We start from the raw sequence: 24,407 nt of genomic DNA, 5'->3' as shown, positions 1-24,407 counted from the left end.
AGTACAGCTTAGTTATGTGATATGAACGTTCATTCTCCTGGGAATCTGTTTGGTAATCAATCGCTATTTTGCTACAATAAGTTGATGTACTTTTAACATGGGCTTCTTTGCTTTTAGGGCCGCCTGTAGCATACCGATATTCACCTACTACCATATTCAACTATGTTTGGAACATACTGGGGCATCATCTTAGGTAATGTGTTCCTGTTGTTTCCGTTGATTTACTTCAGAATCTGCGACACTAAAATGGACGTAGACGTGGAGTGACCCGTCATAAACATTTAGTGGATTTCGCTTACTATGCGTTCTGTATTATAGAAGGGAGAGCTAGATTATACTCAGAATGCCAGACTTATTGTATCTTGCGATTTCGACCACATCGTGGAATTACTAGTGTAATTCGGTGTGGGCCACATCGGCATATTCCTTTAACCACGCCACGACAAACTTGACTTCCTGCTCTTGGGCCTTTTTAACAGGAAGTGGAGGCAATTCACATGTCGTTTCATTTGGGAAGAGGCCATTCTCATCCCAATGATGGACGGCTCCTTCTATCAGGATGCGCGGCTCGTTCAGCGTGCTTGGCGTGTTTAGATACGGGTCGGCGAGCGGCGTCACCGGCCGCCACGGATCTGCCTGTCCACCGATCTGTGCCAGACGTGGGTAGGATATTTTAAAACCACCGTATTTGTTAATCTGCTCCGTCTGGGCTGGTTTCATGATGCCAAAAGCCTCGCGGCAAATGGTGCTCCCATACTCAAGGGTCTGAGTGCGGGAGATCAGGGGCAGTCCGTTTTTGAGCACGTTCGCGCCGACCTGGAGGAAGCCCCATTGAGTGCAGTACTGGTATGGCCATGAACGCCAAGTCTGGGTGATATCATCTAGTTTGTAAAATGTTTCGTTGCGAAGACTGAAGTACTGGCTTTCGGTGTAGCCGGCTTCCAGGATCGGCTGGATCTGAGTGTAGTTCATCCAAGCTGCCCAGTTCAGTAGATGAGGGGCCAGGCTGACAGCCTTCTCTCCGTATCCGCCAGCACTAATCAAATCCTCAGCGGTGGCCTTATGGCTGACATAATGAGGATATTTAATCGTGCTCGAACTGAGATTTGTGCAGTAGTTATGGAAGTCCAGGTCGTTGACTGCCGGATCCCAGTTCCGGTCTTGCCAGTAGGAAATGCCATAGGAGAGCGCGTTCATAAAGTCATCGTCATACTTGAGCCCTTGAAGGTTGAAGAGCGCCTTCAGCTCAGGAACGTAGCTGTGATTATGAAAGATGATGTTATCCATTGCGTGGGTGAGTGTCTGGGTAAGTTCGATGCACGGTTGAGGACCGAACTGCGCAATCGGATCGAGATACTCCCGATAATCCCACTGAGCCTCGGAAACGCCTGAGGAGGAGATGGCACCGAACCATGTGTCTGGATAGAGCTTGCGGAGGAAGGCAACGTAGGCACCCGCATAAGAGCCACCATAAGCGATGTATGGTGCGTTACTGGCAGTTAAGTTGAGATGTTCTAGGCCAGGGAACACGATATTGTTGGCAAAATATGTCGTGTCGGCCAGAGACTGATCCGTGGTCAAGAACCGCAGGTTCTCCACAGACAAATTCGGGACAGGGAAAGACTCTCCATAGTACCGGTGCTCGAGAACGACTCCAAGTCCGTTTGTTGCTTTGGCAAGTTGGTTTATTATACCTGATCAACAGCATTAGAAGTGGCATTGTGATTTTGAAGATGGAGCGCACCCTTCTGCAGATACGGTAATCGGTCGTCACCTGTGTCTTCGCCACCGCAAAGCACTAAGACAGGGCCACCGGGCTTGTAGTAGGTAGCGTCAAACCAGTACCGAATGTTGAAGAAGTCATCCGAATGTGGCTCATAGCGGGTCTCATTGTGGATATGGTCGATTGGTACGGAGAAGTTGTAGGCTGGATACAATTTGACGGGGCTCACATCGCCGCCGGAAGGCGCCTTGCTCAGCTGTTATTCTGGTCAGCACTTGTGGTCGGACCTGCAACACGATCAATCGCTTACAAGGAGCCGCGATTCCAGTTCACCAATGGGCAACGAACGTGCCGCCACATAGCCAGTGACGCTGGCGAGCAAGAGAGATAGGCACTTGAGCTCCATGGCAAAGCTAGACAGCGCGAAAAGTCGGATACGACTGCTGGGGAGGAGCAAGTGACGGCCCAGCCTTTTTATTTTCGAGATTGCGGGGTTCGCTTTGCATAGTTACTTTGTTATCTAGTCTAGTTAACTACAGTAGCCTATCACGCAATTAGTGGATATGCCTACTACTACCCTACCCCACTCTGCAGTTGAGATAATCAAGTCACTAACTAGCGTTTTTGGCTTAGGCACCTTTAGGGTCCAATGCGTTGAATATTGTTAATGACCTACCTAGTCTGGTATTTCGAGGACTCTATACCCCACGGGGATGATGGAATTGTCAGTTGTACTTGGATGGCATCAGAGGAAGGATTTTCCAGTATGGGCGGGGAATTTGAGTACAATCAGGATACCAAGATGTGCGCAAAGAGTAACTATCACGACGCAGCCCCAATTTAGCTAAGGTTTTGGAAAACCCCTGGCGTGTCGCGGTGAATGAATGCCAATACTGAGCGAATGACGTAGGGAGCGGAGGAGCGGGCGGCGACACTTCTTTCGGCAGAAAAAATGTTCGTGGGGCACGACCACTTCCACGTTCCACTCACTCAACAATCATACTCGAGCTTGAACTTTTCTCGTCTGATTAAGCGTTACATACACACCACCGCCAACATGTCGAAGCCATTTGACCCCGAGCAGGCCGAGAACCTGGAGGATGTGCGTCCCCCTGCCCCGGCTCTCCTGCCCGCAGACCCGGTTGACTTGACCGCTAACGCTGACCACTTGTACAGATGGAGAAGCAGTTCGCAGTAAAGGGTTCGTCTTGACTGAGCGCTACGTACTCTCCGATTGAACAGATATATTGACACCCCCGTCTTCGCAGCCGTGGAACACCTGATGACATACTGGTCCATCCTGGAGAAAGTGAAAGGCTCGCAGCTACGCCTGACAAAGATGGACACCGAGATCTACGAGAGCTTCATGGCTGAGTTTCCCGATTTTGATCCCGCCGCCACCATCAACGAGGATCAAATGAAGAGCAAGGCTGGCAAGGAGAAGTGGCGGAACTGGGTCAATCAATTTGAGAAGAAGGTCGAGGATTACAACTTCGGAACCATAATCCGCACTCGTGCCGATGCAGAGTATGATCAGGACACTACGATCTTCGGTGAGTCGGGGATTTTATTTTCAGGTGTGGTCGACTGCGTGAGAAGCGAGAGGCTGACAATGGGGACCAGGTGTTCGCATGCAGTTCTACGCTGTTGAGATCGCACGGTACGTACCAACTCTTGGACACCTTATAAAAAAATCGAAACTAAAAGGGGCTGATTCTAGGAACCGCGCGGGCCTGAACGACTGGGTCTATGAGAAGGCCCAGAAGGCAAGCTCATGATTTCGAAGACAGGCACTTTTGGCTTTTCTAGAAGGCAGCCACATGCAGCCACCCACCAGTCTACACAGCTGACGGCATGTTCATTGTTCTTCTCTGCAGCGCAGGCGCGGACTGGTTCCGAGGCCGCGACTTGGATGTTGGGTGGTGTATAGAAAGGTGTTTCTGATTGATCATAGAATCCATGACGCAGCACAGACTCGGATTTGTCTTGGATGCAGGACAATCATGAGCTGAGCTGGTCAAATACCCAGAAATGAATTATCATTTTCCGTTTCCTTTCATCTTATCTTGTCTTGATCCGAATTTGTATGACGGCACGTGACTGGAGAACAATGGCCGGAGGACAAAGAAACGCCTTCACCATCCCCTTCAATATTACCGAATGTGGAAATCTCTAATGATTGTTCTTCCGGTAATACTAGAAATCGGCTATTATATACTGTGTATAGGGGCATCGAGTCCCGGAATAACTGTTTCACTCCCTCATGCTTCTCTCCATCGCGAGCTGCCATCCGTCTTTAGCATGGTATCTCTACTGCGTACAGAGTTTATCCAAGGTGTTCATTAGCCCTGAAATTGACTGTCTGCAACGATGACTGCAAATTCAAAAAATTCCAACAGTGTTGGTGCTGACCCTATTCCGATGAAGCCGGGCTGGAAATCGCTCTTCGGATTTACGTCGAAAAAGCATTTGCCAACTCTCATCGTTGGCTCTTGCTTCGCCCTCATTGCCAGCTGTGTCACTCCTGCTCTTGCCATCTTTCTAGGCAATGTCTTTGATTCGTTCACGTCCTTCGGCGCCGGACAGAGTAATGCACAAGAACTCCGAGACAGTATCGTCTCAAACTGTTTTGGGATGATCGGGCTGGGAGTCGCTGGTTGGTTCTTAAATGGTGCATATTATGCCCTATTTGTGGCATTTGGGGAACTCCAGGCGTCTGGCATTCGCGATAATGTCTTCATTGAGCTGCTCAAACGGGATGTGGAATGGTTTGAAGCCCAGCAAGAAGGCTCTGGCGCTTTCCTCTCTGGGATCCAAGCGTAAGCTCCGTCGCTGTAAATTGATATTTCAGATTATTCTAACTATATGGCAAGCAATATCCATGATTTGCAAATGGCGACCTCGCAGCCTCTCGGACTTGTTCTCCAGTACTCGTTTCGATCCATCGCATCGCTCGCGCTTGGGCTTTATACCTCATGGAGCCTGTCCCTTGCCACTCTCGCCGGAATTCCCATCTTCTCGTCTATCATCGCCTTTCTCTCCATCAGAATGAAATCCAGTATTCAAGCACAGCAAGTAGAGTTGACACATGCGTCCAAAATAGCCAGCAATGCCATCGCATCTATCGATACCGTCAAGTGCCTCAACGGCCAGTCTCTGGAGTCATGTAATTTTTCCTGGCGTATCGATAGATCCGCCATGCATTACCTGAGACAAGCACGCCTGAATTCACTTCAAATTGCATTCATCCGGTGGATGATGTTCGGCATGTTTGTTCAGGGGTTCTGGTATGGCAGCACGCTCGCTCGTTCCGGCAAGCTTACTTCAGGAGAAGTGCTGAGGACTTTCTGGGCCTGCCTCACTGCCGCACAATCTATTGAGCAAATCTTGCCTCAGATGATCGTCATGGAGAAAGGCAAGGTTGCTAGTGTTGCGCTGAAATCGATCACAAGGTACCATGCGGAGAACAAAATGATCAGCGAGATGAAAGGGAGCATGTATCCTCGCCACTGTGAGGGGGACATCGAGGTCAACAATGTGGGGGTTTCCCATAATACCCATCTTAAATAGTTTTTACTGACCTTGTCTTTCTCAGGTATCCTTTTTCTACCCCTCTGCGCCGGACCAGTGTGTTCTCAAACCATCGACATTCTTCTTCCCCGCCGGAGAAACAACCTTCGTTATTGGAAAGAGCGGCTCCGGGAAAAGCACGTTGAGCCATTTGCTGATGCGCTTTTATCTTCCCACGTCGGGTGAGATTCTGGTCGATGGGAATCCGATTCAATCACTCAGTACGAGTTATATCCGGAACAATGTCACTCTTCTTGAGCAGCGCAGCGTCCTGTTCAACGAGTCTGTGCTTACCAACATTGCATTTGGGCGCCAGGAGCTCGGACCAGTAATCAAGTCGGACGTGAAAAAGGCCATTGACCTAGCTATGCTTCAGGACATCATCGATGGGCTACCCAAGGGAATCGATACCAGTGTCGGTCCCGGAGGGAGTTTTCTGAGCGGTGGACAGCGGCAGCGAGTGGCAGTTGCACGGGCGAAGTTGCGTGACACACCAGTCTTGATCCTGGACGAACCTACGAGCGCCTTGGACTTTACAAACCGCGTGGCAGTGATGAAGGCAATTCGAGAATGGCGCAAGGGTAAGACAACAATCATTATCACACATGATATGTCGCAGATTCTCGAGCAGGATTTCTTGTACATCATGGAGAACGGCACGATAACCCAATCAGGCTACAGGTATGAAGTGGAAAAGATGCAAGGAAGTGAAAAGTATTTCTATTCCACGACGCAGCCTGAACTAGACAAGAAGATCTCCCGGAAAAGTGCGACTATGCCTGATTTCTTCTGGAACAGCTCTTCTTCCGAAGACTCGGAGAGCTCAGAGGATTTCAGCCTCTCTATTCCCCGGCGTGGAACTTTTATCTCTAGGAAATATCTCTCTAATCCACAGGAAATAGCGCTCAAGAGAAAGGCAATCCACTCGCCAAAGCCGGAAAAGGATATTATCCAGGCTCGACCCCAGAGGGTCTCATTCTGGGGTGGGATCCCAGAGAGCCCTTCTGATGGGCCGGGAACATCGCCTGAGGATCGTCTTGAAATGGTTCAGATCAATGATCATGGTCCGCGGGCAGACCGATATCTCCATAACCGCATATCGTATATCTCACGATATCCCACCCAATCCAAACGCGGTAGGGGGTTTCGGCGGAAATCAAAAAGACGGCATGCACGCAAAAAGAATGGGATGACTTCCTTGACACAGATAATGAGCACTATCGGCCCAAGCCTGACTATTCGCGAACGGATCATTCTCTTCTTCGGTTTTGCATCAGCATTAGCCCATGCCAGCGCAACTCCGATATTTTCGTACTGTCTCTCCAAACTATTCAGCACGTTCTATGCCGGCTCGAACAGTGGGCATCTGACCATGACATGGTCACTCGCTGTTCTGGGAGTCTCCTTTGGGGATGGTCTGGCCTCTTTCTTCATGCACTATTTCCTGGAGTTTTGCGGCGAGGCATGGATGGACAAGCTACGGAAAACTGCGTTTCAGCGGATTCTCAACCAGCCACGAGCCTGGTTTGAAACCGAAGATAATGCGTCATCCAAACTCACTGCGTGTCTCGATCAGAATGGTGAGGATATGCGGAACTTGCTTGGCCGTTTTGCTGGATTTGTCATTGTTGCAGCTGCCATCACAGTCATGTCTATCATCTGGAGTCTGATCGTTTGCTGGAAATTGACTCTTGTGGCGCTCTCCTGCGGTCCTATCATCTACGCGATTACCAGAGGATTTGAAGGGACCAATGGTTTGTGGGAGAGACGATGCAATGAAGCCAACAACGTTGTATCCGATGTCTTCACGGAGACATTCTCAGAGATCCGCACTGTGCGATCGCTGACTCTCGAGGGATACTTTCACCGCAAGCAAGTGAAAGCTATCACTCATTGTCTCAGAATTGGACTGAAGCGTGCCATGTACACTGGGATGCTATTCGGAATGGTCGAGTCGACTGTCGTCTTTTCAAGCGGTAAGACACACCAAATTGAACCCAAGCTCTGGCTAATTTACCTTATATAGCATTGATCTTCTACTACGGGGCCGTTCTTGTAAGTCACGAATTCAGTGTGAACGACGTTATGATGGTATTTTCGATGCTTCTTTTCAGCATCGGATATGCCGCGCAGATTCTCTCCTGGAGTTCGTACACCCCAGCATCTCAAACCGAGCGCATTATCACTAACGACATCTAGTTCCTCAAATTAACACATCGCGTGAAACCGCAACGCAACTCCTCCGCCTTTCTAGGCTTCCTGAGGCCGGGTCACACGAGCACATTGGGACTGTTCATGCCTCCAACTTGACCCCAATCCAATTCACCAACGTGAACTTCCGATACCCGTCCAGACCAAACACGCTTGTTCTCAAAAATGTCTCTATAAACATCCATCAGAACTCCTGCACAGCAATTGTGGGACGATCTGGTTCCGGAAAATCAACCATCGCATCACTTTTACTGTCACTTTACGAAGCCCCAGTCGCCAGAGACGGTCGACCTACCGTGACACTCGGAGGCGTGGATTTATTGCGTCTCCACGTCCCGACACTTCGCTCTCAAATCGCAATTGTGTCCCAGCAGCCAACTATCTTTCCGGGGACAATCCACGCTAACATCAGTTATGGCATACCCGAAGACTTCCCCCTAGCCTCGTCACAGAGCGTCCGCGCGGCTGCCCACGCTGCAGGCATTGACGACTTTATCTCCTCACTACCACGCGGTTACTACACCGTTGTTGGCGATGGAGCTATCGGTCTGTCAGGCGGCCAGAAGCAACGTATCGTCATTGCGCGCGCTCTTTTGCGCCAACCCCAAATCCTCATTCTCGACGAAGCGACGTCTAGTTTGGACCCTGCTGGTGCTGAGATTGTGCGCCAGACGGTTAAACAGCTTGTTGCTGCGCGTCGTAGCCTTTCGGTTATTATTATCACACATTCCAAGGAGATGATCGAGATTGCGGATCATGTCATTGTTCTTGACCAGGGGGTTGTCGTTGAGGATGGTCCGTATCGTGCACTTGTGAGTCGGGTAGGAGGGAAGCTGCATACTTTGATGAATGATCCGGAGGAGGCTGGTGGTGATGCTTAGAATACTCTGGAAATGGAGGAGTGTCAAGTAGCGGAGTCGGGGAACTGAATTCTAAACCTCTATTCTTCCGTTGGAATTTACAAGGGGTGGGCTTGTACATTTTTTAATAGAGATAAAACGACCTGGGGGGATATGAGGAAAACATAGTCTGATTGGTAATATTGCACAGTAATAACTAGGGAGGGTCTATCACAGCGTATACTTGAAGCCCACCAATTCCTCGATAACCATGCTCCCCTTCGACGCTCGCCGATTGCAAACAGCAAAGTAAGGAGTCATAATACCAATCACCACAACAGAGACGATATTTGCTCTAAATTTAAATGATCAGCAATGGAGAAAGCTCGTAAGTTCAAGGAAAAGGGAATACTCACGCTATACACGCATACACACCAGGAAGATACTTCGGCGCATCCTGCGAACGAAACACCAGCGAGCCTGCCACACCTCCGATACCACCCATAGTAATTATGCTGGCACTGCAAAAAGTACGCTTCAGCTGGCCTCGGATATTATTCGCCTGGTACGTAAGCACAGCAGGGATATTCGCATTCGACCCCGAGGTAACGAGAAAGACTCCGAAATACTGCACTCCGGGGACAGTGACCCAGCCGAGAATGGCCAGTCCAATGATAGCTTGAATGCTGTTCCAGATAATGAATGGTGCCCGCATGCGATATTTGTCTCCAAGCCATCCTTGGATGAGCATGAAGATTCCGGCGAAGACGTAGGGCGGCGTCGTGAGGAGTTCCGAGGCTTCTATGCTGAAATGTAGCTCCGCGGTTAAGATGATAGGGAGGAAGAACGAAATTGAGTAGGAAACCATTGTGGCGCAACTTGAAAGCGTGTGTGAGCCTTGGGTCAGGATAGGATATGGGATTGACTTACAAGAAAAGAAGCCCGAATCCCCACACCTTTGCGTCCAGCGCTGGCTTGACGTATTCCTTTAGGTTAAAGCGGACTTCTTGCGAGGCGTCATCTCGATCTCGAGAAATGCGAGCAACAACAAAAGCGGTTTCCTCTTTGCTGAGGAATTTCCATGACAGACGATTTTCGTCTGGAAAATTGATCAGCAGCCCAAATCCAATGCATGCTATCAGGCAAGTGAGCAGTCCCTCCATGATAAAGATCCATCTCCATGGTGTGAAGCCGGCTAATCCGCCCATTTGGATGAATCCAAATGCGAGGATTCCGGAAAACGCCGTTCCAGTCACACTGATGAGGTAGAATGCCGAATACCTCTTGTGCATGTCAACTACAAGACGTTAGACACTGTTCTGTTAGACAGGGAGGGGATACGAACAGCGGGAGTACCACATCGAGAGCAAGTATACAGCCCCGGGAAAGAGACCAGCTTCGAGTAAACCGAGCAGTATCCGGAGTGCAATCAAGACTTTCCAGTTTTGCACGAAGCCACAACACTAAATGAGTTAGTAAGATGACGAGGATGGTGCATGGGTCTCCTACCATCATAACAATACCCCACGCCAAAGTGATACCAGACAGAAAGATCCGAGGCCCAATTTTGCGATTCAGTAGAATCAATGGAAACTGGAATATGACATAAGGAACGAAGAAGACGAGAAGGACGATGGTCTATGAAAAACGTCAGATTCGGGTCGCAATGTCCGCAATCTTAACTTCTTACATAGCGAGAGCCAATCTCAATCTGCAATTCAGTCTCCATGCTGATTTTGTTATGTTAGCACGAAAGTAACTCTAATCGGAGTGAAACAGTACCCAGAGATCATAGCATTGCCTAAGTTGGTCCTGTCAACTAGACTCACACACAGCAAGAGGCCCAATGCAGTGATGAGTCGCCGGTCGATCTTGTGGATGATGTGTCGTTGCTCCCTGTGAGAATAACGGCTTTCGGCCGCCGAATACTCTTCCTCGTTCTTTGACGGAGACTCAACATCGCGGTCGGTCTGTTCTGACAATTGTTTATTCATGCTTGACTTGGTAAAGATGGTTTTAGACCAAGCTCTACGCCAGGCTGTCGATTCTTTTATATCTCTTACGTGCTTTGGCCATCCCCCGCATTCGCAATTACTTAATCCCTCGACTCATCCTGCTAATTTGAAGCTACCTCGGACACTGCCGTGGAGTCAGCCCAATGTCGCCTGGATTAAGTTCCACGGTAAGCATTCGCGCTACCAATAGCGTGCGTCTCAGTGGATCCCGGCATCGATCACAGTTACCGCATTGGGCAATCAGCTCGTCGCATTACATAACCCTAGTTCCAGGCTGGTCACTCCGATCACAACATTAAACATTTGAAAGAATCCCTCGATGGTTCTGTGGGTCTGACCGAGGCTGTCGGTAATGACGGATGAAACCAAAAAGCATAAAAGGGCGATCCGGGGCTGTGTCTTTGGGAAGGATTCGACTCACCTATCACAATGGCCGCTCCTCAATCACTGCCTTCTTTCTCCGACAAGGCCGACTTCGAGAACGCTTCTCGCGGACTTGTCGGTGCTTTGAAACCATGCTCCATTAAGAACGCGGCTGGTCGTGAAGTCTGGAATAACGATGACTATGATTTCATGCAGAACACTGAATGTCCTGCGACAGCGAACCCCAAGCTCTGGCGCCAAGGACAGTTATGTTCAATGCAAGGTCTGTTCAAGGTAACCGACGGCATATACCAAGTGCGTGGCTTTGATCTGTCCAACATGACCGTTGTCGAGGGCTCGCGCGGCATCGTCGTCATCGACCCGCTCACGTCAGTTGAATGCGCCACGGCCGCTCTGAAGCTCTATCGCTCTCACCGGGGAGATCGACCAGTCAAAGCCTTGATCTATTCCCATTCACACGCCGACCATTTCGGAGGTGCACTGGGGATCCTCACCGCGAATGCAGACCCCTCGATCCCAATCATCGCCCCGGCCGGGTTCATGGAGGAAGCTACCAGCGAGAACATCTACGCTGGTGATGCCATGCGCCGGCGAGCTGCATATATGTACGGAGCTCGACTGCCTAAGGCTCCGGACGGGCAAATCGGGTGCGGGCTTGGGATGGCCGTCTCCAGTGGAATCACATCGCTCATCGCGCCGAATGTCACCATCTACGAGACGGGAGAGACACGGGTGATCGATGGAGTGCGGATCGAGTTCCAAATGGTTCCGGGGACGGAAGCGCCTGCGGAAATGAATTTCTTCTTCCCGGATCACAGCGCTCTGCTCATTGCCGAGTGTGCCACACATTGCCTACACAATATCATCACCCTGCGTGGCGCACTGGTGCGCGATGCCAAGGCGTGGGCTTCGTACCTTGATGAGACGCTTGTTATGTATGGCGATAGATCAGATGTGCTATTCGCTGGTCACCATTGGCCGACGTGGGGGAAAGAGCAGCTGAAGACCTTCATTGAGGAACAACGCGATCTCTACGCCTACCTTCATGATCAAACCATTCGCATGATGAATCTGGGGATGACGGGGACCGAGATCGCCGAGAAGATTACTCTCCCTCCTTCTCTGGAGTCGGCCTGGCATGGTCGTGGATACTATGGCTCGATTAGCCACAACGTCAAGGGCATTTATCAGCGCTACATGGGCTGGTTCGATGGTGACCCCGCTCATCTGTGGGAGTATCCCACCGCTGAGCTCGGCCAGCGATATGTTGACTGTATGGGCGGTGTTGATGCCGTTGTTCAGAAAGCCGCCAAGTACACAGAAGCCAAGGACCTGCGCTTTGCGGCGACCTTGCTGGGCCATGCCGTTTCCGCACAGCCCACGCACCGAGCAGCAAGGCTCGCACTAGCATCGGTGTTTGATCAGCTTGGATTTGGGTGTGAGAACGCAACATGGCGCAATTTCTATCTTACTGGCGCGATGGACATGCGGTCTTCTAATACTGCGAGTCTCAGTGCGCAACCGAGCTTTGAGATCAGTCCAACTCTATCAACAGAGCAGCTGCTGACGCTTCTGTCTGTTCGGTTGGATGGGCTGCGAGCTGCGAGGGAGTCTTTCGTGATGGACTTGCATCTCACTGATGAGAAGATGTGGTTGCGCTTGATTCTGAACAATGGTGTCCTGACAGTCCGCAAGGCGGTTGAGCAAACCGGCTTTGCTGATGATGCCGCTGGTCTCGTCATGACTCTCAGCAAAGTCGAGTTTGTGGCCGTGCTCAATGGACAGGCCGGTGCCTCTGGAAAGTCCGTTGGCGATGTGGAAATTATGGCTAAGCTGATCGCCTTGACGAAACCAGTGAAGAAAATCGCGAGTTCTTTGTAAATAGTTTACGGTTCATCTGTATTTATTTTTAGAATATAGACGAATCTCAGTCATTCAAATAGCTTCCCCGCTCGTTAATTTGGCTTCAAACGGTCGTGCGCTTCGTAAAACTCGCGCCATGAACTGGGCTTTCCCAATTCCCATGCAATGCCCAATCACTTCCAGGCGTTGGATCGCCCACTCGCGTAAGGCCGATCCCACTGGGGTTATATCTGTCGCCAGGAACAGAGGCCACATCACGATGAAGCCTCCGAGGTAGTCAACTGAGGAGGTCAAGTCGACTCCTGCCTCTCTTGCAGACCCAACCTGTCCCAATGCGTAGGGAACACTTTGTGCAATTTCCATCGGTAAATCGCTGATCGCTTCGTTTGTTGCGTGTGGAATCGGATAATTATTCTTCTGGGCGCGAATATAAATCAACCGATGGAGCAGGATCCGGCCTACTCGACAGAAATTCCAGATATTACACGCCCAGGCGTCCGGATAGATATGATAGGTTTCGTCGAAGAATAGAGATTCTGCGTCGGCTTGGTTTCGGTATCGAGCTGGTGGTCGTTGAGCTCTGTGATAGGCCCATCGCGGCGGTAGATCTCGTCGCCATTGTAGTAGGAGTTGGTCCACAGCTGTGGCCGCTGTTATAGTCTTGATATCATCTTGCGTCTCCGCGTCAGCGACTACTTGGCTAACGCGAGCAAGTAGTTCTACCAGCTCATCGGCCTTGGCGTCGCTGACTGACCGCAGGAACATGGCCTGCGAGGACCATTGGACCAATGGAGCTGGTACGGGAGTGTGCCAGTGAAGGCAGCTAGTGATCTAATTTGTGTCTTGTCAATACCGCAAATCATCGCAGTACGGAGTAAATATTGAACTTACAATCTGCACGCGCAAATGAGTGAACAGGCGCATCCCAACGGTTTTTTGAATCTGCTCGGCTCCCCGCATCTCTACTAAAGCCATAGCTCCCCGAGTATGATGAAGCCATGAGTCCAGGGATTTTCTAACCCTGCATGTCAAAACCTGCGGCTATCAGCATCGAACCAAACAAGGGGGTGGGGATGGGAGGATGCATACCTCAAACATACTCAGAAGCAACACTGCCGCAAGAGTAGCATCGCTTGTTGGATTATCCAACGCGGTACCAGTCAGCCTAAGGGCCTCGACGTACTCTTTATTGGCAGCGGTCATCAACCCCGCAGATTTTCTAATGTTAGACAAACTCGCCAGTCCCACCGCCGCAAGGGCCCCCGAGACAGCCGGACTGACAGCGGCCAGATTGGCCATCTGCGAGACGCTGGGGTGAATAGGGATATCGTAGAGGTCATTCAGCACATAGTAGCGAAAGAAAAAGCAAACCGATTCATCGCGGCTGGATGATTCCACCAGGGGCGACGGGATCAACGGTGGCGATAAAGTACATGCATTATCCACCGTCGGCGTTGCTCTGGAATGTGACTCGTGATTCTCTGCATGAACTCGAGCCCGGACTGCCAGGCTCTCATCACGAAACTGCAGCTGCTGTGGATCGCGGTATCCAGGACAGGAGAATCGGGCCCGTTGACACTGGGCGCAGGTGGGCCGGGCGGTGTCACACTGCTCGTCGGCCTGGGTCAGTGGTGGAATCACGAAGGGCAAAGCATACAGAATATCTCGCTTACTCGGATTCGGCGCGCACGGCAATTCCCGCACCCTTTACTCGACCGGGAACGGTAGGGCATGGGACCGGTGATGAGGTGAGGTGCTGCAGTTGGTTAGTTAGTTGAGTGCTGAGGCGAGAGAGGCACGCAAGGGTAAGTAACGGGCGTTGTGGGGCATGGGGGATGGACCCGAGCACGTCACCGAACGGGAATCGTTGCACGAGGTCGGGTGAGTCCGTCACGTTGTGAGGAGGGAATATGTTGTTACAGTGGTATTTAGGCAGGAATGGATAAATGTTGAAGTTGAAGGAAGTTGTGGGACCTAATGAGCAGAAAGGTTGGTAGAAATATATATTCGGCGTAAGGAGGCAAATCATATTCACGCAACGCAGGCGAAGCTGTCTGTCTGTCTGGAACAACCACACAGCTCGAACAAATTACTAGCTAGCTATTTACAAAATAAGGACGTTCTCGCCAATCCAGCCCATCGCTCCACGCCGAGAGACTCAATTCTTACACGACAGCTTGCGCATGAACTTCTTCACCCCAGCGAGTCGGTCCTTTTTCGGAGCAACATGGCTTCCCTGGTTGTTCTGGCCGCTTTGAGTTGGGGCACTGGTACCCTGATTCGTGTTCTTCTTGGTAGAGTCGCTAGTCGGACCGCCAACGGTGACGGTCAACGACTGGGGGCTCCCGTCGAAGACGGCACCAGAGACATTCGTCGCGTCTGAAGGGGCCACATCGTCATACGGGAACGCATAGCCCTTGCCATCTAGAGCAGTCGCGTGGATGATGCGGGCGTAGTGGTTCGTGATGGAGTTTTGGTAGTAATCGGCAATCACCTCGTCATCGGGTTGGGCAGTGTCGATCAACAGGGTGGACCGATTAAACGCCGCCGCAAGACGCGCCGTGACGGCGTCCTTGGTGGAATCCCCGGAGACGGCGAAGACGCCGGAGCTGTTGCTGAAAATGTCGGCGCTCGCCGGCTGTCCGTAGGTGATGGAGTCGGATGAGAAGGTCAGCGTGTCGCCGGAGACCGTCGCCGTGAGAGTGCCAGCGGACGCCTGCGTGTCGACCGACAGGGTGGCACCGGCGTACTTGGACCACACTTGAGTGACATAGGGCTCCCAGTAGTTGCTGAACAGCTCGCTGTTCAGGGAGATCCCTGTGTTGGGAGAGTTGGCGCGCAGGTTCGCGCCCCCGGTGGTGACCACGAGCTGGTCCCAGCCGGCGCCGTCACTGGCATTTTGCGCCTGCAGAGCGGAGCAGATGGTGGCAAGCCCGTCCGCGGGCAGACCCTCTGCGGTGGTGGTGGTGCCAGAGGTGTTGGTAAGGGACAGCGCAATGGGAAGACACGCGAAGTCCACCATGGTGATGTTGACATAGAGCTGCTCCGTGTTCCAAGTGAATTCACAGAAGTCCCAGTAAAGGTTGTAATTGACATCCGACGTGTTGGACGACGAGGGCTCAACCAGTTCGGGACCCGGATTCAAGTAGAAGGTCAGCTCGGCGTCGCGGATAAACCACAGACGCGCACCCGCTAGATGGGGGATCGTGACGGTCTTGGTGCTGCCATTTGCACCTAGGGGAATGGCACAGTTTGCCGAGAGCGCGGAACTGACCGCCGACGGCGAGGTCGGGTAGTAGGCTGTGACGCCGTCCGACTGCAGTAGGAAAAGCGCATCGTTGTTGTCACTGGCCTGCCCGGTGATGTAGGCATACGCGGTGTCGGAACCGGTGTTGTTCACCAAATCAATGTTAAAAGTGGCCATGTTGAGTGACGATCAGCCGATTGGAAGCTTGTCGCGTGGCTGGCTGTCAGAATATGTATTACCCCTGATGAAACCGTGAAAGAAGTGGGCCCACTCAGACAGAAGCAAGAACAAGAGAGCTGGATGGAGGTCTCTTCTGGAGCTGCCGGACCCATCAATAAATAGGAGCCGGTGCGGCCCCCGCGACCGAGAAGCCGTCGTCGACATAGTTGAGTAGTAGGGCAGGCTGACGAGACCCGGTGATAGAGGGCGGGTGGTATGGAATGTCCCGATTGGACCGATCAAGCCATTTCATTTCGGAGATGTCGATCCTTCAGATGGGAAAAGCGATGGTGCGCCAACCGGGGCCCTGAGGAGTCAATACTGAGCCGGCGCTATCACGATCATGCCGTGGCGCCAGATGATCGGAGTGTCGATCCGGGGCCTTTCAGTCAGCAGCAGAAAGGGATGATCGATGTTGCGCAGTCTGGGCCGTGGTGGCGGTCGAGAGCCCTAAATAACCAAGTGGCACCCCATGATGCTCTTATATCGGGACTTCGCGACTTCTAGCCCGGAGGATTGCAATCCTGGCACTCCAGCCATGATGCCCGCCCGGCCAGGGCAGCCCTTGCTTTGGGGGTTGTATTGGCGCAGAAACTTGCAAACCCGGCTAGACGCAAGTCGCACCTCAGACATGATCGACACGGATTTGCAGCTGCGGACACAAGCAGGCCACGCCAGCGCTGACTTCGCCTCTTAGCTGAGGCGCCCGATTTCCCAATAATAGCAGCCTCGTCCGGATCTCTTGTCCCACTCTCTTTGTTGTTTCCTTGCGGCTTCCTTTCATCTCTACCCATCCTATGTCTCCCATTACATCTCTCTAGGGCTCCCCGGTGCCCGCTCAGCCGCCATGTACCTCCCTGACAAGCGCGATCAGTCGGACAAGTCGTCGGCGCACAAGCCGGTCGCCTCGTCAGCCAACAAGAACACCTCCTTTATCATCGTATGTTTTCCCGATAAATTAAAAAAAAAACCCCGTCTCGCTAACCCGACCGGTCACCCCTAGGGCGCCGTCTGCATCATCTTCGGACTCGCCCTCTGCGTGATCATCTACTTTGGCTCGCGATACCTTCGCCAGCGATACTCAGAGCCCAAATACCTCCCCGGAAAATATCTCAAGAGCAAATGGAGGACATGGACGCCGGGCAGAGCCAGGTATGACCAGGTGTCGAATCGACCGGGTTCTGATGGAGAGCACAACACTTCCTACGGCGGCGCGGGCCCAGAGATGACCATCACTGGTGTCCAACGTGATACGTCGATCCGCTCAGTGATCACGCTGCCGCCCTACTCCCCCAGCCCGAAGCCGACGGAGCAGGTCATCGGCCGGGAGGGCGAGCGGAGCGGCATGGACACGGTGGTCGAATATTCCGAGACTGCAGAGGAGCAAGAGGCTCGCCGGGAAGAGCAGATGGAGTCGCTGTACCAGCTGCGTCTACAGCGACGACAAGAGCTCGCCGATCGAGAGATCCGACGGCGAGACCGGCGAGAAGCGCGTGCTCGCGGCGATACGGACCGTCTGGAACAGCTGGCGGCGGAGTCACGGGCTCGCAGACGCCAGTCTCAGAATGGTAGTAACACCTCAGTCGATGCATCGACCGTTATGGCTGAGCATCAATCGCGTGAGCGGGGGCGGCGAGTGTCGAGCGTCAGCTACGCCGATGTTGGTCATGTCCGCCACGATGGGTCTCGCCTCCGGGCGAACTCGCACGACTCCGATCACCATCCTCTGCTGCAACACACCGATTCATCCAACCCATCCTTGCTGGACCCGCCGAGCGGCGCCTCCCGCGTCATGTCCATTGCATCCTCGATCATGAGTACCTCCACTGCTGTGACGGACGTTGATCCCTTGGCTTTGGGCCCATCCACAACACACGAGTCTAGCCGGCCGTTGTCTCTGGCCGATGAACGAGACCTGGGGACGCTCAACATCCCCCCGCCACCGGACTATGAGTATCTGGAATGGGGCGATGTGCCTGCATACGATAGTCCTGTGACCGAGCGCAGCGCCCTGCCTCGGACCATCAGACGAGTGCCATCCATTCAGGTGGATACTCCGACTCCCCGGGCTGCATCCCCGGCTTCGCCATCGAGCTTCCATTCGGCAGTGGACGAGAGACCGCCATCTCCATTGGAGCTCTCACAGCTTGCTTCATGAGTTACTGACTTTTCCCACGAGCACGAATCACGACTTGATGTATTAGCATGATTTTTTTTTTCTTTCGTTGATATGTAATAGCTGGAGATCAGGCGTTGAGGACCCTCGGCTGAATGGAGTTCTGTTTTGAACAAATTGAAGGAGTGAGAAAGGATGGTTGGCAAGAATCTAGTTCGTATTTGGCACTTCAGTGAGTGGAGGAATGCGCGGCCTCAGGCTCCACACGGTCCTTCCCGTAAACAAACCCATTCCATGCTCTGTTCGTCCTGCCATTCTCCGGTTCTCCCACCACGGTTCACATCTATACACCCATACTCTGTTTTCGTTCTTCTGGATCTCCATAAGAATTGTACTCCTTCTCTAATTCTACTCTTACCCATTTCCTGCTCACTCCATCCGGCCTTGGACCCACGTTGTTGCCGAGACGCGCGCATTGACCAAAACATTCGGGCCAAAACAATTGTCACTCTTCAACACTCCGACGCGAACCTGCATGGCCTCCCATTATTGATCAGCATTCTCCTCCGCTGTTTCTTGCGATATTCTCGATGATGTCGCAAGATAATACCGTCCATTCAGACCTCAGCTTCGCGTCGTACGGCAACTCCTCCATATCCGACTTCGACCCCGAGCACGAAGCCATGGCGTCCACCCGCGAATTGGAATATAGCCCTCGCCTACCCAACATGAAAACAAGACCCGGTCGCTCGCGCGCCCCTCTCCACGACGAAGAACCCGACTACGCCATCAACACGTCCACTCTCGAACGCGCCTTCCCCGAATTCTCTCAGCTCCCGACCTCCGAAGACGACCAAGACACTTTTAATAGTGATCTGTCCATTGAAGTTGGACGAGGCGTCAGCAAGCCAACGCGCCTGGATGATTCTCGTAATTCCTTTATGAGCATTGAAAACAGCGTGCGGTCGTCCTCGCCCGCTATACGGGTCGACTACCCGACGCCGCAGAAGGCCGCTATGCGCTCCACGACGCGACGCGCTGTCAGTGAGAATCTACGCAAGGATGCCCAGCTTCGACGAGCAAGCCAGGCTCAGAAGGAAAACATGGGCTCTCAGGTGTCCAAACCACCGCGTGACCAGCGCCGAACTCTTTCTGAAATGCACGCCAAAGTCCGCGATAGCTACGATGGCTCCTTTCTGGGAGACGAGCGTCCTGCTCCAGTTGCCATCAATACCCGCTCGACGCGCTTTGGTAACCACTACAACTCCCAGGACATTGCGGACGCGGTCGAGCGAGCTTCCCGGGAAGCAATCGCGAAGGAGACACGCAAAGCGTCAAACAGTCCCCGCAAAACAAATGCGAAGACAGCAAACACTGCCAATGGCCTCGGCGACACCGTGACTCGACAGTCTTTCCTGCTCCCTGACCTTCCTAACATCTCCGACCTTGTTTCCGGTGTCTACGAGGATGGGACCCCTGTTTTCTCACGTCAACAGAAAATGCGCTCTACTCGATTTGTACCTTCGCCGCATGATGAGGCGGACGTTTCTCTTCCACGACAGCACGTGCCGCTGGATGCAGTGCCAATTCCAGAGGACGAGAAGGCTTTGTTCGTTTCTCTCAGACTTCTTCAGGATAAGGTTTCTGAGCTCGAGAGGGCCAAAGCAGACGCAGAGAGGAGGTTGGAAGGTTTCCGCCGCGAGAATGCAGCCTTGAGAGGTAACAAACCTAGTCAAGCGGAGAGGTACGAGCCGGAGGAGGGCGACCACCGGAAAGGATCGAAGCGACTGGCAAGCGAGAATCAGAGTGAGTTTTAAATTTTGCCTCCTTAGGCGTTATTGGCTAACCCGTCAGTTACAGAGCTAGAAACAGCCAATCTTGCCCTGCAGAATCAGCTTGACATTGCAGACAGAAAGGCTCAGGTCCAAGAATCTGCCATCAAGCGCCTGAATCACGAAAGAGAGTCCGCCATCTCTCAGCTGGGAGCCGCTTACCTTGAATCTCGCGAATTCAAGGCTGAGAACGAAGATCTCAGACAAGAAAACGCCGAACTCAAGTCCCAACTCTCTCGGTTCTCAAGCCGCGAGCACGATACTGGTGACTCGGATGCTTGCTCCGCGTCAACTGACGCAGAAGACAGTCAATTTTACACCGAGCACGGTGAGGATACGAGCCGCAGTACGAAGGATATGGCATTAAAGAGTTCCCGCTCCAAGAAGCGCCAAGATGATTCTCATGCAAAGGTTTCTGCCCAAGTTGGCAAGGAGATTTCTCGGCTCGAGAAGGAACGTGCCGAAGAGGCTCTTTTCTCTCTGAACATGCCTACCCCCAAGCGCGCGTCGGCTTCCAGAGCAGGGAAGTCCGATGTAAAGAGCAGGAAGCAGCCGAACACCAGCAAGCAACGTGTCAAGCGTGTGATTGTGGAAGATGTGAGCGGACCAGTGGAGGTGACTGAGCGCACCAAGAGCTCATCCGACGGTGACTTGACCCTGCTGAGTGTTATTGACGTGAGTAATCCACCACCTAATCTTGCAAGCATAGCTCAATCATTCATACTACAGGAAAATGAGATTTCACGCCTGCGTAAGACTTTGGAAGAAGAGCGATTGGCCCGCAAGCAACGTCGATCGAGTGCACCAACCGATCTTATTCAGGATGCCATTAACTCCACTCGCCAAAGCATCTTGAAGGCACCTGCACCACGCAAGTCGTCTCTACGAGAGCCTAAGCCTTCGATTCAACGACCCGCATCGGCTGCAGGCGACATCACTGCTGGTTCTAGGGTTACCACAGATGGAGATAGCAGTCTCGTTGTTCCTCTTGCAGACCGACCCCGACGCTATTCTGACCAGTTGCCTCCATCCGCATCTAGTCGCAAGAAGCGCCGTAACGTGGAGGACATGACGTCCGCTTTCATCCTTCCAGATATCACACTCCACCACGCGGATCTGGGCGCCAGTAATCCCTCACAACTAACTGAAGCAGCCCAGAAGGCTTTGGATAACATTGCCCAGCATGATGGGAAAAATTGTATGGTCTGCAAGAACTCCGCCAAGGATGGGACCTGCAACCACGAATCCATCAATATTCCCAAGCCAGTTCCCGTCTCGGAACGCATGCCTAAGCCGTCGCCCTTCAACGAAGAACCTACTCTCCGCCCTTCCCAGTCGCCAGCTGTTGCTATTGCCACCGTCCTCAAAGCATTGGAAGACGAGCTCTCTCATCTAAAGATGCAATTGGCCACATACCAGAGCGCCTACAGCAAGCTCGATGTATCTCTCGGCAAGCGACAGCGCAAGTCGCTCCTTGAGAGGATCGAGAAATTTCTCAAGGATATCGACATGAAATCTGACCAGATTTATTCTCTCTATGACGTCCTGGAAGGCCAAAAGCAGAGCGGGCATCAGATGACCGAGAAGGAGATGGAGATGACTCTCGAGTCGATTGGCATTGATACGACCATGTCCCAGGTCGCGGATGTCACTGGTACGACCGATAAATCAACTCGCCATCTTGGCCAGCTCGACCTGGATGATGACGAGGATGACCTGCCGTGGGAGGGAATCGAGAGCACGGCCGATATGACCGGCCACACTCGCGACTGAGTTGAGAACGTCTATTGGCCTGGAGTTTATTTTTGGGATGTTGTTTTGTAGAGCATTGGCCGCGTTTGGAGCCTTTGGTTTTCGCTCGTCTTTTGTATTCTTCTGCCACATTTTGATTGGAGAACTGTTGGGGCATTGTTTAAGTAAGATTGACTGGTGTTTGTTGTTATTGTTTCTGTCACTTCCCTGGGAATCACGCAGGCAATGAATTTGATCATATTGTCTTTTTGGTAACGGAGTAGCCCGTTCTTGTGGCCATTTTGCCACGAGGTGGTCCCTGTAAAGGCGATGATTGCTCGCCACTGACAGCCGGGGTTTCTGGAGTTGCCATTTGTCAAGACTGGGCGTTGGATTGTGTACTAGCGAATTTAAGACGTTCTTGTAGAATAGCCCAGACGATGATATTTGAGTTGAATTGTCAGAACTCTTTCATATAAACACATTAATGACAAGTAATTCTTCAAGGCAGCTTGTTCTCCACATGCTCTTGGAGTACCACTTGCTCCTTCTGCACCTCAACCTTCTCTGCCACCATCCGTTTCTCATCTTCCCCTTCAAAGAGATAAGTTAATTCCTCCAGCGTAGGCCCCGATGTCTCAACGAAGAAGAAATAGACAATGAGGAAGACGATCAACACCCAAATATCATAGTAGATGTAGAACTTCCAACCGATGTTCTGTAATCCGATCGGGTTGACATAGCTGCCGAAGATGGACGCCACCTGGATGGTGAGCAGCACGAATGCCCACGTCTTCGCGCGCATCTGGAGGGTGACGACCTCGAGTGGGTACGTGACGATCAGGTTCGTCCAGGCAAAGGTGTAGAAGAACTGGAAGACAAAGATACAGGCGATGACCACCCGGCCTGCTGGAAGAGAGCCGTGCTCAAGGTATCTCTGCGCAGCAATCGTCCAAACGATAAATGTGACCACAACACCGCCGGATCCAGTCAGGAAGAAGAATCGACGGCGGAAACGATCGACCATGAGGGCAACCAGGACGGCGACGATGTATTGCCACAGGGTGACCATTCCGTTCATGAGGGTGATTTCATATGAAGTCTTCAAGCCCGTGTCCTTCAAGATTTGGGTCAGGTAGTTCGACACGAGCAAGTTCCCAGAGCTCTGGCTGAAGACGGCAGTGGCAAAGCAGAGGGAAATGCGCTTCAGATTGGGGATAGACGAGAAGAAGTCCTTCCAACTAATGTTGTTTTCGGCTTCCTTGTCGATGGCCTGCTGGATCTCTGCGCATTCGATATTGACCAGCTCTGAGTTGGGGTCGCACTCGCCGTGATATTTGACGAGGATGTTGCGAGCCTCTTCAAAGCGGCCTTTGGCCATCAACCAACGGGGCGACTCGGGGCAGAACCAGACCAGACAGAATTGGTAGGCTGAGGGGAGGATCTGAATCAAAGTAGGCAACCTCCATGACCATTGGCTGGTGATTTTGTTGCAACCAAATGTTGCCCAGGCGCCAATGACATACCCAAGCACGATAGAGGTGTTGTAGAAGGTCGTGACCTGGACACGCTCCTTGGGATGAGACAGCTCAGTCACCAGGACCGGAGCACCCATCTGGATGAGTGAGGAGCCGGCGCCCAACACGAGCTTGCCGCCAATGTACATATTCAGCGAGGTAGCAAAGAACTCAATAATGACTCCAGTAATAATGACAACCGAGCCGAGGGCAGTAGGTAGACGACGACCAAATTTGTCGCCAATCCAGCTTAGAAAGATGAAGGGAATGACACCACCAATGGCGCTGGATGCCCCAAAGAACCCGAGCGTTGACCCCTCCGGGTGTCCGAAACGGTCTTGCCAGGACGAGAGAACCTGCATGCCGTTCGTCATGGACTAGGAATGCTTGTTAATATCCATCAGCAGAAAGGTGGAAGGAGAGTCACTTACACCATCGATACCGAGAGCAGCACTCGCCAGCAATGAGGAGGTGAGGAGAAAGTACAGCAGAATTCCATTCTTCCGGCGCCAGAATGGGGGCATAGACTGCACGTCGATGGACGACACAATGGCCTCGGTGGCATGGGCAGCAGCGGGAGCCATCGTGGAAGAAGTAAGTCGCAACGACTCAAGGGGAAGCTTGTGATGGGATCACCTGGACTCAATCGCTGAGGAAGCGAAGGTGGCGGGAGAACGAAGGTGAGGATGAGGACGGGACCTTGGAAGCCAGGATGAAGACATGCCTTCACTTCTTATAGAATTCTATATCGGCATAAATGGTTGAAAGCGCGCACCTGCTGCTGTCAAAAACTTCCTGTGCGGGGACCTGCTCCCCATGGGGACAAGAATCTCGCGTGGCCGGCCAGAGCCAAAATAAGTTTCCCCGAAAATCGGGGAAACAAAATGTGAAGAATGGGTTGGAATCCACCGGGAAAGAGTTTTTCTTGGCTGTCGTTGCTTCATATTTCGCCGTTCTTCTTGTATTCCTCCGACGCGGCAAACACAAATCTCCGTAGACTGACAAACCTGACGCCTAATTGCCAAGTTGGTTGATAGCAAGAAGCTATAAGTTGTTGAATTCATGTGCTGGAGGTTAAATGGCTTTTTAACTTGTTTGTTAGACAAAGTGGCTTGATCTGAGTCTCCATTGACACTCCAG

The 24,407-nt window shown here is 52.2% G+C and overlaps 10 protein-coding genes across 10 annotated transcripts; 5 read left to right on the top strand and 5 right to left on the bottom strand.

The window, feature by feature from the left end:
• Positions 1–390: 390 nt before the first annotated feature.
• Positions 391–2,129, bottom strand: PFLUO_LOCUS7905 (uncharacterized protein; the record flags this gene model as incomplete). The annotated part of the gene is made up of 3 exons (XM_073785587.1): positions 391–1,694; positions 1,745–1,979; positions 2,034–2,129. 3 exons carry the CDS (start codon positions 2,127–2,129, stop codon positions 391–393), a joined length of 1,635 nt encoding a protein of 544 aa, XP_073641928.1.
• Positions 2,130–2,780: 651 nt separating this feature from the next.
• Positions 2,781–3,501, top strand: PFLUO_LOCUS7904 (uncharacterized protein; the record flags this gene model as incomplete). Its single annotated transcript, XM_073785586.1, has 5 exons — positions 2,781–2,825; positions 2,900–2,924; positions 2,992–3,276; positions 3,347–3,383; positions 3,444–3,501. The coding sequence occupies 5 exons, from the start codon at positions 2,781–2,783 to the stop codon at positions 3,499–3,501; spliced, it is 450 nt and encodes a 149-aa protein (XP_073641927.1).
• Positions 3,502–4,144: 643 nt separating this feature from the next.
• On the top strand, positions 4,145–8,385 carry PFLUO_LOCUS7903 (ATP-dependent permease; the record flags this gene model as incomplete). The annotated part of the gene is made up of 5 exons (XM_073785585.1): positions 4,145–4,542; positions 4,597–5,260; positions 5,319–7,269; positions 7,320–7,439; positions 7,493–8,385. 5 exons carry the CDS (start codon positions 4,145–4,147, stop codon positions 8,383–8,385), a joined length of 4,026 nt encoding a protein of 1,341 aa, XP_073641926.1.
• A 189-nt stretch (positions 8,386–8,574) lies between these two features.
• PFLUO_LOCUS7902 (uncharacterized protein) lies at positions 8,575–9,635 on the bottom strand (the record flags this gene model as incomplete). The annotated part of the gene is made up of 3 exons (XM_073785584.1): positions 8,575–8,698; positions 8,760–9,149; positions 9,274–9,635. 3 exons carry the CDS (start codon positions 9,633–9,635, stop codon positions 8,575–8,577), a joined length of 876 nt encoding a protein of 291 aa, XP_073641925.1.
• A 1,152-nt stretch (positions 9,636–10,787) lies between these two features.
• PFLUO_LOCUS7901 (uncharacterized protein) lies at positions 10,788–12,623 on the top strand (the record flags this gene model as incomplete). The annotated part of the gene is made up of 1 exon (XM_073785583.1): positions 10,788–12,623. The coding sequence occupies one exon, from the start codon at positions 10,788–10,790 to the stop codon at positions 12,621–12,623; it is 1,836 nt and encodes a 611-aa protein (XP_073641924.1).
• A 54-nt stretch (positions 12,624–12,677) lies between these two features.
• On the bottom strand, positions 12,678–13,904 carry PFLUO_LOCUS7900 (uncharacterized protein; the record flags this gene model as incomplete). Its single annotated transcript, XM_073785582.1, has 3 exons — positions 12,678–13,436; positions 13,497–13,640; positions 13,695–13,904. The coding sequence occupies 3 exons, from the start codon at positions 13,902–13,904 to the stop codon at positions 12,678–12,680; spliced, it is 1,113 nt and encodes a 370-aa protein (XP_073641923.1).
• Positions 13,905–14,763: 859 nt separating this feature from the next.
• PFLUO_LOCUS7899 (uncharacterized protein) lies at positions 14,764–16,029 on the bottom strand (the record flags this gene model as incomplete). Its single annotated transcript, XM_073785581.1, has 1 exon — positions 14,764–16,029. The coding sequence occupies one exon, from the start codon at positions 16,027–16,029 to the stop codon at positions 14,764–14,766; it is 1,266 nt and encodes a 421-aa protein (XP_073641922.1).
• An 889-nt stretch (positions 16,030–16,918) lies between these two features.
• Positions 16,919–18,229, top strand: PFLUO_LOCUS7898 (uncharacterized protein; the record flags this gene model as incomplete). The annotated part of the gene is made up of 2 exons (XM_073785580.1): positions 16,919–17,011; positions 17,075–18,229. The coding sequence occupies 2 exons, from the start codon at positions 16,919–16,921 to the stop codon at positions 18,227–18,229; spliced, it is 1,248 nt and encodes a 415-aa protein (XP_073641921.1).
• Positions 18,230–18,780: 551 nt separating this feature from the next.
• On the top strand, positions 18,781–21,792 carry PFLUO_LOCUS7897 (uncharacterized protein; the record flags this gene model as incomplete). Its single annotated transcript, XM_073785579.1, has 3 exons — positions 18,781–19,993; positions 20,048–20,694; positions 20,749–21,792. The coding sequence occupies 3 exons, from the start codon at positions 18,781–18,783 to the stop codon at positions 21,790–21,792; spliced, it is 2,904 nt and encodes a 967-aa protein (XP_073641920.1).
• A 460-nt stretch (positions 21,793–22,252) lies between these two features.
• PFLUO_LOCUS7896 (uncharacterized protein) lies at positions 22,253–23,851 on the bottom strand (the record flags this gene model as incomplete). The annotated part of the gene is made up of 2 exons (XM_073785578.1): positions 22,253–23,644; positions 23,699–23,851. 2 exons carry the CDS (start codon positions 23,849–23,851, stop codon positions 22,253–22,255), a joined length of 1,545 nt encoding a protein of 514 aa, XP_073641919.1.
• Between the last annotated feature and the right edge of the window lie 556 nt (positions 23,852–24,407).

The sequence above is a fragment of the Penicillium psychrofluorescens genome (genome assembly GCF_964197705.1).
Source record: "Penicillium psychrofluorescens genome assembly, chromosome: 5".
NCBI lineage: Eukaryota > Fungi > Ascomycota > Eurotiomycetes > Eurotiales > Aspergillaceae > Penicillium > Penicillium psychrofluorescens.
Note: the sequence above shows the minus strand (reverse complement) of the source record. Positions and strands in the feature narration are given on the sequence as shown.